The sequence below is a fragment of the Idiotropiscis lumnitzeri genome, chromosome 17 (genome assembly GCF_059441095.1).
Source record: "Idiotropiscis lumnitzeri isolate Australia: NSW breed Sydney's pygmy pipehorse chromosome 17, RoL_Ilum_1.0, whole genome shotgun sequence".
Classification (NCBI taxonomy): domain Eukaryota; kingdom Metazoa; phylum Chordata; class Actinopteri; order Syngnathiformes; family Syngnathidae; genus Idiotropiscis; species Idiotropiscis lumnitzeri.
The window spans coordinates 2852352-2864851 of NC_142407.1; the positions used below are offsets into that span (position 1 = coordinate 2852352).

Below are 12500 nucleotides of genomic sequence, written 5' to 3' on the forward strand. Positions count from 1 at the left end.
AGATAAGGTTATCGGACAGTTATCAGCCCTAATGCCCCTATTAACACCATTAATCGCAGAATTCAACGGAATTTTAAAAACAGTGTCTTTATTCTCATCACGAATGCACTCAATCTTCTGAGTAAAGAATTGCATGAAATCGTGAGCTGGATAGGAAGAGCTATCCGAGGTTGGTTGTTGTTGCGTTAGTATTGCTACGGTATCAAATAAATATTTAGGGTTGTTTTTATGTAAGCCAATTAATCTAGAATAATAATTAGTTTTGGCTAGATCGAGCGCTTCCTTGTATATTAGTAAACTATCGCACCATGCCTGACGGAAGACCTCAAGTTTGGTCGCACGCCATTTGCGCTCAAGCTTCCTACAAGATCGTTTCAGTATGCGCGTTTCCTCTGTAAACCACGGAGTAAGCCTCTTTGGATGAGTTTTAGTTTTTAAAAGTGCTACGGAGTCAAGCACATTTGACAGAGCAACATTAAAGTTGTTTGTGAGATCATCAATCGTCCCAATATAATTAGGAAATGAAGCGGTTGCTAAAGGCTCAGAGAGCACAGCAGTGGTTGAGGAGCAAATATTGCGGCTGCAATAGCTTTGATTGTGGTCAGAACAATGGCAATGAGCCAAGACTTCAAATTTAATAAAGTAATGGTCAGATATAGCAGTAGTATATGGTAATACAATTATTTTTGAGGATGCTAAGCCTGGGGTTAATACCAAATCTAATGTATTACCATTTGTATGCGTCGCTGTCAGGTTTAAATGCCCTGACTCCTTGTGGGAGAGCGGTTAAAAAAGGTGGCTGAGACCAGAAAGGAACCAAGCAAGGTTTTTCGTTTTTACCGGTCGCGAGCGGGAGAGAGAGGCAGAGAGCAGACAGGCGACTCGCTCAGTTCAGCGCACCCTCTAGCCTCTCTTCCCCGCCGCCTCCTCTTTTATTAGAGCTTGAAGAGAGTCATAACGAAACTGAAACTAGCACATCATGGCTTTCAATGAAAGCAAGGAAATAGAAACTTATTAGACAACAGAAGCAAAAATGTAGGTGTGTGTGCGTGTGCAATCATAAATGCAATTAGTGTATAAAAACATGATTAGAAATACACAAACTGACTATATAAGGTTACTTGAAGTTATTATGATCTTCAGCTTATCTTACAGTCGCTTCATCTATTATTTTCGTGAAACCAAAAATATCAATTATTATCTGAAAAGCCACGATAAGTGGTTCAACGGAAAATTCATATGAATGTTGAAGTCGCCCATGATAAGTATATTATCTGCATGAATTACCAAATCCGCCACAAATTCAAATAATTAATCTAAAAAGCCCGAGTACGAGCCAGGGGTACGGTAAAGAACGGCAAGATAAAACGGCAGCGCGGCTGTGGATCGCATAATGAGAACTTCAAATGTTTTAAAAGAATTGTGAGAACAAGGACTAAGTTTTAGATTAGATTCGGAAATGAGGCTACACCCCCGCCTTTCTTATGAGGCGCGCAACATGTGAGCTCACGAAGTTTGGAGGCGAGGCCTAGCGGTAAAAACTGATTCGGTTTTAACCAGGTCTCGCAAAGACCAATCATGTTAAGATAATGGTCTCTAATAAGGTCATTAACTAACAGGGCTTTCGATGAGAGCGATCTAATATTTAAAAAAACAAGTTACAATAAAGTAGGTTTATCTCAATAATTCCACGCGACAGGACTCCTGGTCAAATTATCCATGGATGCCTGGGTTGAGAAGGGGCTGGAGAATTGGCATCAGCGGTGTGCTTGGCCATCAAATGGTATTTTAAACTGGACGTGCTGCGATGGTAGTTCAGTGCACGATGGCAATACACACAAATGACTTTGCTCATATCAATGACACCATTAGGTAACTTAAAAAAAAAAAAAAAAACGTGCCGTTCAGAATTGAATTTGCATCATTTTTACCACTCGCCATGATGCTTATGCTGCCCATTGATTGAACGAGAGACTCCAGTTCCTTTTACAAATGTTTATTCTTCAACACACCGTAGAACAAAAAGTTCGAACATACAACATAAAACAATGTATCACATTTACGACAAAAAGATCTTAGCTTCGAATCAAAGCTAATCACAATAATGCAAAAATAATACTGACCACTTTCGCCTGCTCTCAATCAATGGCAGTCTTATCGCGGAGCAAATATTGACGGTCAAAAACTGTGATGCTTCAAAACTTCTTATATTTGACTTATATATTCACTCGGCTTTGGCAAACAACAAGGAATGACAAGGAAAAAAATAACGGATCAACTTGACAAAATGCCGCAACGGCAAGTGCTTTGCGATCTCTATAAAGCTTAGAGAAATTCTGTCACATGCAACTTCCGGTTAAACATTTCAAAATACAAGGCATGGTAATTGAAAATAAATATGGCAACATTTACAATGCTTTAGTTCTATAAACCGTCGAAATCTTCGCACAGCAAGCCCAGGCGTGTCCTAAATCTCTAATCTCGTTGCACACTTGAGTACAATGACAATAAAGGGATTTCTAATTCTAATTCTAAATTTCGCGAGCTTGATGTTTTTTTCCGGTCTTGCAAGCGCCAGCTCTATGTCAAAGGACTACATTGTTTATTAGGCCAAGATGAGTCTTAATCGCTAGTTAAGAAAATTGACTGCATTAAAAGGGGGTGGATTAATCCCATTAATAATGCGTTTTTCTGACACCACTAATTGCGTTTGGTCTTGTTTGAGCAAACGTTCCCTTTAAATGTCGGGTGTTGGGCGGAGGCGCAGGTGATACATGCATGTACACTAACAAGACCAATTGTTTAGGTTAGAAAACATCAGTCACTTGTATATATCTGCTGTTTTTAGGTGTGGTAATACCATGAAAAGTGAAGAAAGGCGTATGGAGCTCTCTGCTGTTGGGGACACGACTGGAAAGCGTCCCAAACGTAAATGCCTGCAGTGGCACCCACTACTTTCTAAAAAGGCACTGGATTTCTCTGGGGAGGAGGAGGATGAAGGGGGGCTGGCTGAGGTGATTTTGTGTTTTGTTTTTTTTTTTTTGCCTCTACATTTTTTTAAAAACTTGCACACAATTGCCATTGAAAACGATTACCGTATTTTTACGGCCATACGACGCGCTGCCTCAAAGGGCGCAACACCAGTTGAGGGTGCTAATTCCGTTAATGCATATACTAGGCGCGCCGCATTACAAGGCGCTAGCTCGGCTGCTCGCGCTAGCACGTTCGCGCTAGCACGTTCGCGCTAGCACGTTCGCGCTAGCACGTTCGCGCTAGCTCGGCTGCTCGCGCTAGCACGTTCGCGCTAGCTCGGCTGCTCGCGCTAGCACGTTCGCGCTAGCTCGGCTGCTCGCGCTAGCACGTCTGCGCTAGCTCGGCTGCTCGCGCTAGCACGTTCGCGCTAGCTCGGCTGCTCGCGCTAGCACGTCCGCGCTAGCTCGGCTGCTTGCGCTAGCACGGCTGCTCGCGCTAGCACGTTCGCGCTAGCTCGGCTGCTTGCGCTAGCACGTTCGCGCTAGCTTGGCTGCTCCCGCTAGCACGTTCGCGCTAGCTGGGCTGCTCCCGCTAGCACGTTCGCGCTAGCTCGGCTGCTCGCGCTAGCTCGGCTGATGCCAGGACTCAATCCCATAAAGAATCGCTGCCAGAGGCATCACCCCATTTCATTGACAGATGTCATGAAACTAATAGGAATCACTGTCAATAATAATGACTCTAACCAATAAAAGGTGTCTTGGCATTAGCCTACTAGACAAGGTCAGGGGAGGGACTTCACTGGTCACCACACTCCTTAGAGTCACGGTTTCAAATCAAAACCAAAAAAAAACTCAGCATACAAGCAAACAATGAAACAAATAAATACGATTAACACAAAACATGTATCTCTCATCCATCAATATACCCAAAAGAAATAAAAATAACACAAAAAGATTATAGCAATGGCTTCTTGGGAGCCACTCATCCTTAGCCAATTACAGAAATGGCTTCTTGGGAGCCACTCAGACTCAGCCAATCATATGGCTGTTTAGAGAGATGTGCATGGCTGTTTAGAGAGATGTGCATGGCTGTTTAGAGAGATGTGCTGTTGTTGTTGTTGTTGTTGTTGTTGAATCACTCGAGACGCCTGAGGATAATCCTCAGAAGCGCTAGGCTCGCATGTGGGAGGCTCCGTAGTTCTCCGAAAGAGAGTCCTAGCCGGTGGTGGTAACGGGCATTCTGGAGTGCGGGGCACCGAAGCCAGAGATGCTCGGCCGATTCTTCTTTTTCACCGCAGAGACGGCACCGGTCATCTTCGCACTTCCCCGTCAAATGTTGCCATCTTCGGAGGGAAGGATGGTGGCCGGACCGGAATCGGATAAGATCATGAAGGTCTTTCTTGGATAGCTGGGACTCTTCCTCCGGATTGGGACGGGAGGATGTGAGGGAGATGACACGTGGATGGGTTGATGAGGGGGGTTTGCAGCTCCTGCGAATAATAGCTAGACGTTGTGGTTCTAGCGGGGCCGTTGGTTGAGGGAGGGTGGAGCCAAGTTTCGCCTGCTCATCTACTAGGTCATTGCCTCCGAGATTGCAGTGACCGGGGACCCAGATTAGCTGGATCTTTTTGGATGGGGGAAAGGCCGCAAATTTGGAGTTTAGGGCAATGATGGGAGGGTCAAGGTTGTTTAGGTTATTAAGGGATTGGAGGAGAGACTTGCAATCCGTGATGATGGAGGCTGAGGTCCAGTCGTCATACTGCCCTTGCCAGTCGATGGCTGCGTTCAGTGCAGTCTTTTCGGCTTGGTACGAGCTGCTAAAGGACCCCGTTGGTGTGTGCCAGGAGTGGATCAGGGAGTTGCCTCGGAAGACCGCTACTCCAGCTCCTCCATTCTCCGTACCATTGTGGGTGGAGCCATCGGTGTAGATGTACAAGTCCGTTTTATCTAGTGCCGCAATAGTTTCGGTGGCTGCGGCTAGCTGTTGGGTGGGGGATGAGGATTTCTGGATGGGTGTAAAATGAATAGGTGGAGGGAGGGGCGGTGGCCACGGGATATTAGGGTTGTATACAGTCTCCGCACCTGCCGGGATGAGGTTGAGGTTGGTGAGTATAGGGGTGGTAAGAGTTCGCCAGTCGCCCCTCTTAAGGAGTTTAGGACAGGGCGTTTCGAAGAACACTCTCCTGTCATCATTGGGGGGGAGGTGGGACCAGTCGTCCGCCTTTTTCAGACTGGCTAGTCGTAGGCGGTTGGATAAAGGTGGGAGCTGGGCCTCGTGGAGGACGGCGTCAATGGGAGTTGTGCGTAGTTGGCCCGTAACGGTCCGTACCGCGTCCGACTGTGCCCTCTCTAGCATCTGGATGTTGGTTGAAGAGGCCCATGGTGCCCACGCAGGAGCTGCATATTCTGCGAGCGATCTGATGGTCGCGATGTAGATCGTCCGCATGTCCATAGGTCGCCATCCCCAAGACGTCCACGTCAGTTGCCGCAAAAGGTTGGTGCGTTGCCTCATAACTTGACTCAAGTGCCGTATGTGTTCGTTGAATGTGAGACGGCGGTCCTATCGGACCCCTAGGAAGGTAGGGGTTGGATTGAGCTTGAGTCTGGAACCCCCGACGGTGATATTTGGGCACCAAGAGGATTCGGCAGCGTCCATTGTAAAGAAGGCAACCTCCGACTTGGACGTATTGAGGGTGAGGTGGTTGTTCGCAGACCATTGGTGGACTTTGGCGGCCTCGGATTCAAATCTCGTCGCCACTTCTTCTTTGTTACGGCCGTTACAGACCAGCGCCAAGTCATCAGCGTAGCCGGAGACGAGGGTGGTAGACTCAAAGGAGTTAAGCAGGTCGTTGATGTAGATGGTAAAGAGAAGCGGCGACAAAACCGATCCTTGGGGAAGGCCTTCCTTGAACGTGCGGCAGCGTCCTGTAGTACCGTTGACCCTCACACGTGCCGTTCGGTTGGTGAACCAGGCTTTGATCCACTCAACATACCGGGGAGGAACACCGATCGCCAGCATCTTCTGGAGTAGGTTGGCACGCCACACCTTGTCGTACGCTTTGCTGAAGTCGAAGAAAGCAGCAATGGAGCGATGACGCTGCTTAGACTGGGACCCATCCATGATGAATTGGGACAGCCGTAGGCATTGGTCGACGGTGGAGCGGCCCTTACGGAAGCCCACCTGCCACGGACTGAGAATTCCATTCTCCTCCAGCCAGTTGGACAAATGGTTTACTATAAGTCTTTCCAGGGTCTTGCTAATGGTGGAAGTAAGGGCGATTGGGCGGTAGCTTCCGACTAATTGAGGGTCCTTGCCTTTTTTGTGGAACGGGACGATCTCCGCCGAGCGCCAGGATTGGGGACACCATTGGGTGGTCCAGCTGATGTTAAGGATCCGGAGCAGGATAGGATGTGCTTCAGGGGGCAGGTACTTCAGCATCTCTGGAGCGATTCCATCTGGGCCAGCAGCTTTGCCTGGTTTCAGTTGGTTGAGAGCTCGGCGGAGTTCATCTTCGGAGAATTTTGTCTGTTGTCTAAACCTGGGACGTTTCTTGCTTGCAATGACATAAATGATAAGACAGACTACAACATTGTGGACAGCTGCCCTTTTGTCCAGCTTTCTCCTACACCATCACCCAAACACCATAGTCACATAATGTATAAGTCACGGTCAATTAGAAGCATAGATGACTCAGACTTTGACCAGCAGGGTGTGCTAACATGCACTCCGAACAGCCCAATGAGTAAAAGGGTTGATGGTCGCGAGTGATGCTTAGTCCATATAATGGGCGCGCCGCTTTACAAGGCGCTTTGTTTGTTTTGGGCAAGATTAGGGACTTTAAAGAGCGCCCTATGGCGTGGAAAATATGGTACTTTTTTTGTTTAATCGCAGGTTTAAATATCGGTGAGTTCCAATACCAGGTAATTAAGCTAAACAAATTTCAAGGTGTTGGTACTCACTGCGACGAGTGTTGTTTATGCAGGCATTTTAGCTTTAGTCTTAGTCTTAGTATTTTGGACAAAAATGCTTATTAGTTTTCATCACATTTAGTCATTCCTATTCGTTTTTGGTCTAGTTTTAGTCGACGAAAACTCAAAAAGGTTTTAGTCGACGGTATCAAAAAAAAGATTTTAATCTAGTCTTTGTAAATTTAGTCGACAAACTCAAAAAGTTTTTAGTCCGTTTTAGTTAAAATTATACATACAAGGTTTCCACCCAATAGCAAAGCCTTTCTGATTGACTACTAAGTATTATGCATTACAAACATAAAAGTGGTTAACAGTGGAATCAATGCTCATTGCTCCAAAATAAGCCGAGAACCAAAACCAAAATTTTATTTGGCATTAATTCACTTAAAGGTACATAAATGAACAAAATAAAAACGTTTTAACAACATAGACTTGTTGTAAATTTGTTCCACTACCGTACCACAAATCAAACATGTTCTTAACTTGTAACAGCTTGCTGTTATCAGAACGAAGTAGCCTACTGAGAGTCACTGTCGCCATGGTCTGCTAAAGGAAAGCGTGTCAGGGTGTGTGAGCCGAGACGAATGACCGCAAACGTGTTTGTGTTTTGTTGTGCCAATGTGTGCAATTGTATGTGAGACCTGCATGCTGTCCCGGTGGTGGGCGTGCCCAAACGAGGATTGGTTGCACCAGTATTGGAATATTTTGGAAGACAGATTACATGTACAATTGGAACGTCTGACGGACCACACGCTAAAAATTTCATCCTGTCTCGTCTCGATACCGAAAATTCATGTATGTCACATCATGTTTTCGTTATCAAAAAGACACGTTTAGCTCATCATTGTCCCATCATCGTCATGAAAAAATTAACAAAATATTATCGCCATTGTTGATGAAAACAACACTGGCTACGATGGCCAATACTGGTGGCTGTTTTATTATCAAGAACTATAGGCATACATTTCTGACAGATGTGTATGTGTATTTATTAGAGATGGGAGTAAGTCACACATGTGCAATTCATAAGTAAGTCTCGAGTCTTAACCATTGAGTCTCAAGCAGGTCCCAAGGCACTGTGGGAAAGAAATCAAGCAAATACGACTTATTTTAAGTCGAGTCGAAGTTATTACTTGGTCCAAGCAAGTTGTGAGTCAATTCATAATATCTTGTTGGAGTGATAAAATATTTTTTCACTGATCATATTACAAAAAATACATTATCTCCAAAAATGTTATGAACTTTTGCATATCAAAAATGAAATGAAAAACAATTAACATTAAAGAATGTCTACACAAATTATTTCAAAGAATGTAGTTTTTTTTTTTATAACGTTTTTATGAGTGACACTGTTAATGTGGTGATAAAGTTTGCAACCTGGACACCCTTCCATCAATCGTCTCCTCGTCCTTATTCATAAAAATAATCGTCCTCCATCTTCATCCGCCCTCGTCCTTTTAAAGCGCTTCAGTCCAGTATCTGGGCCTGTGCCGAAAGCTTCATTCATCATCACAAACAGCTGAATTAACCACCTGCACTAACCAGATGTAAATATGGCAACACTTACCCCTCCGACGACCTGTGACCAGTGCAGCATCCTGACGCACACCATCGTTGAGTTCGAAGGACGAATCTCTTACACTTCACGAAATCTGAAAGAGTTGTTCCTTGACTCCCTGGTAACAGTTGAGGCAGCTACATCATTTTTATCCGACACTGATTTGGACTGCACCGTTCCCGTCCAATCCCTTGAAGACGAGCGTTGGCGCAGATTGGGAGCCAAACCCCCAAAATTGGCCAAATTGCAAGTTCAACGCACCCAAAAATTCATGATTTTTCTCATTCCAAATCAAAATAATAATAATAATAATAAAAAGGTTTCTACCAAAATTCAGTATTAATTTCCTATTACCATATTTTCCGGAGTATAAATCACACTTTTTTGCATAGGCTGGCTGGTAGAGCAACTCTGAAGTGACTTAAACATGAAAAAAATAATTTTCACGGTGAGCCTCAAGAGTGCACTCTAAACATATGCACCAATATCTCCTACTCTTCACAAAGACAGCTGACAACAACTGAACACAAATGCCCCTCAAGAGAATCTTATTCTGCTGAGTACAAATCTGCAAGTAGTGAAATTTACATCTGAAAAACGTTTACTAGTGGCAAAGAGATAGTCTGGAGTTAATGAGAATCTTGTAAGAAACGGGTGAAAAGGCTACTTTACCTGCAATGAAGAGAACATAAAAAACCTTCAATGGCTGCAGCTCAAGGAACCAGTTTTGCATTGGCTGATTAGACTATGTGCTGCAGGTGAGTCTTGTCAACAGTTTCCACGCACAGGTATTATATAATGGACTTTGTGGGGGGACCTTTCTTGGTGCTTCTTCTTCATACAACATAACTGCCGCTGAATCAGAGCACGGAAAGTGGCATCCCCAAAACACTAACACTTGGAAAACTTTTCTCTTCTTGTTTAATTTTCATGCAGCTAAATAACCTTCATCGTTTTAGCATATCTTACACCTATTTAGCCCGTTCTTTATTTTTTTTTATAAATGTCATAACTTGGCCTCTAGGATTAAATGTGTTTTTGATCTAGTATTTTGAAAAATCTTTCACCCCAAACCCAAAAGTCCTTGGCTTCTACCCCCGACGAAGACCGCAAAACTGGTCATGCACTTCGTCTATCTGATCTTTCCCCCACGAACTTCATCTCTCCAAAAGCTTCTCCATCTTTCAAGAACATGACTTTCCTCCGCTGAATCCTGACCAGAAGGCAACCTGCCACTTTCCCCAGCTCATGGCTGCCTGTTCGCCCAAGCCTCACCACCAGCGGTCTGGTCTGGTTCCCCCCAGGTGGCCTCATCTCGTTCACCCGCAGTGATCCCACTGCCATGCCAGCTGGCATCGACTGCTGGTCCCTGGCAGTACTCTCCTCGACCGTGTTCCTGCCGTCCACTTTGATAGTTGACGGTTCCATCATTAAAAATGAACTCCCGGGGCTGCTGCAATCTGCTTTGCCATGGGGTCGTCGTGTGGTGATGCACATCATAGTGAACGATGTTGCTCAGCGGCTCTCAGAGCTCACAAATTTGGATTTTGACGCCCTTCTTGAACTCTTAAAAACCTCCATAAAGTCTGTTTTGATTTCTAGTACAATCCCATAATTGAGGCAAGGAGTGGACAATTTTAGCAATACCTGGCTTCAGTGCACCTGCTCCACACATGGCTTTGGTTTCATCTCTTAGAATCGCTGCTCATTTTTAAAAAAATTTTTTTATTGATAGCCTTCACCTCAGCACGCTTGGTAGCCATGCACTAGCAGATAACATCCAGTACACTGTTCATCACACCACATTATGACTATTTACGAATCACACACCTGCAGCCTCCACTTCCTCAACTTCACCACTTCACAGCACCGCCCCGCCAGAGCTCTCTCTCGAGGCCCCAGCTGTGACTGCCACTGTTCCCTCCTCTTGCCATCTACGCCATTCAATTCATTATCAGAGCCAGTCCCCTACAATAAAGAGAGAAAATATTTCAAGGTATCTAATCCAAATCGTCTCCCTCTCCCCCATTCCTCACTGCCTGCCATACATCTATATATCCTCAAACTGGCTCTCTTTAACACCCGCTCACTCAACAAGAAAGCACTCATCTTAGATGAATTCATTACTCACAATAACCTGGACTTCCTCTCCATCACTGAAACCTGGCACAAACACTCAGACTACTTTTCACTCAACCAAGCCACTCCCCCTGGATACACCTACTTCAACCAGCCCCGCCTCATAGGCGAAGTGGTGGGGCGGCCTATACAATAAAATACAGTACAACTTTATTTGTATAGCACATTTCACAGCAGCTGGAGTTGTAACAATGTGTAGATCACTATCCACGTTGCCCACCCTCTCCCCTTCCTACCAGCTTCTGTCCCACCATCACTCCGCATTCTCACCCGCCTCCACTGCTGAACTCAACAAAATCATCTTAACAATGAAATCTTCCACCAGCATACTGGATCCCATCCCATCTTCCTTTGTCAAGCACTGCTTCCGGAAATTAATAGCAGATAACATGACGTGATTGGCAGTGGCACACATTATCATTAGCATCTAGCTTCCGATTAGCACAGGTGAAAGTCTCCAATCACTGCAAATAGTTTGACAGGGCCATTACATGAAATCAGATATCTTCTTCTTTATATGGGTGCCACCTAGTGTTCAGATTGAGATCCCACAGTTGAATTAAACTGTCACAAACTTGTGGTGCCAAAACTCTAATTTTGGTAGGTATTCTGAACTGTTACTTGAAGCACTGTTGTGTTCAATTTAATCATTTGTATTAAATTTAATCATTTGTATTCAATAAAATTTTTTGCTCGTCACTGTATTGAAAATAAGTTGCACAACCAATTTTTTTGAATGGGACTTTTTCTCTTATTTTTTTTATTTAATTTTTTTTAAATGAATTTTATTGCGTGCTCTATACAAAATGTATTTTATGAAAAAAAAATGGAAAAAAAGATACTAGTATATAATTACAATTACTTTCATGCCTTTTTAAGGAAAATGTTATATTGGATTATTTAGGTCTTTCTCTTTAAAATATCTCGCTATTTTATGTATGAAAAGTACTAGTGTACTAGTATCGTCTTGATAGCTAATTAGGAGTTGAGTACTTGTACTGATATAACAAAAAGGGGTATGGGACATCCTTACTCAGGATGTATTGAAATATATTTTCGCAACCACTGCAGAGTGACCAAGGCCCGGTGTCTCAAAGCCAGTGTGGAGGTGCACCAGAGGATGGACAAGAGGACGCAAATGAGCAGCGAGCTCGTCGGCCAATGAATGCCTTTCTTCTATTTTGCAAACGGCATCGCTCCCTAGTACGACATGAACACCCTCGTTTGGACAACCGAGGAGCCACCAAGATCCTGGCCGACTGGTGGGCTGCTTTGGAGCCTGCAGAAAAGTTGAAATACACTGATATGGCCAAGGAGGTGAGAAGTGGCTGTTCATAATAGACTGACTGACATGTGTTATGAATTGATATACGTCATTTGCTTGTTCTTGGGAGGCTTTTGTTTTGTGTTTATTTAATCTTTTTTTTCATTTGATGGTTTACAAAAATACTTTGTATTGCTATTTCTTCCTGTCGTTTCAGTACAAGGAGGCTTTTATGAAGGCACACCCAGACTATAAATGGTGTTCTGGCAACAGCAAACCACTTAAGAGACCGTCATGTCAGACAGTTTGTAGCTCTCGCAAAAAAGTGTTGTCCTTCACTTCAAATATATCCAAGGACTCACCCAGTGCCCAAAAAAGGCCCAAAAGTGATGTCCCACAACTGAACTTTGCCATGGCTGGTATGTATAAACAGTACTCAAAGGATTTGTTCGCGTGTGTTATAGGCATCTCTCTGTCTGTCATTATCAGATCCAACTAAGATGGGTGGCCTCAGTATGCTGCTGTTAGCTGGAGAACATGCCTTAACAAACAGAGAGGTAACTTACTGATCAAAGTGACCTGTGAATGTATCCTTTGT

General features: G+C 44.3%; 1 protein-coding gene across 2 annotated transcripts in view; it reads left to right on the forward strand.

Moving 5' to 3' along the window:
- bbx (BBX high mobility group box domain containing) overlaps window positions 1-12500 on the forward strand; it is a 43474-nt gene that overhangs the window by 4800 nt on the left and 26174 nt on the right. For both annotated transcript variants that reach the window (XM_088279290.1, XM_088279291.1), the window contains exons 3-6: window positions 2849-3014; window positions 11710-11955; window positions 12120-12321; window positions 12392-12459. In XM_088279290.1, coding sequence (XP_088135416.1) covers window positions 2862-3014; window positions 11710-11955; window positions 12120-12321; window positions 12392-12459 — 669 coding nt within the window. In that variant the 5' untranslated portion in view covers window positions 2849-2861. The remainder of the gene's footprint in view (window positions 1-2848; window positions 3015-11709; window positions 11956-12119; window positions 12322-12391; window positions 12460-12500) is intronic.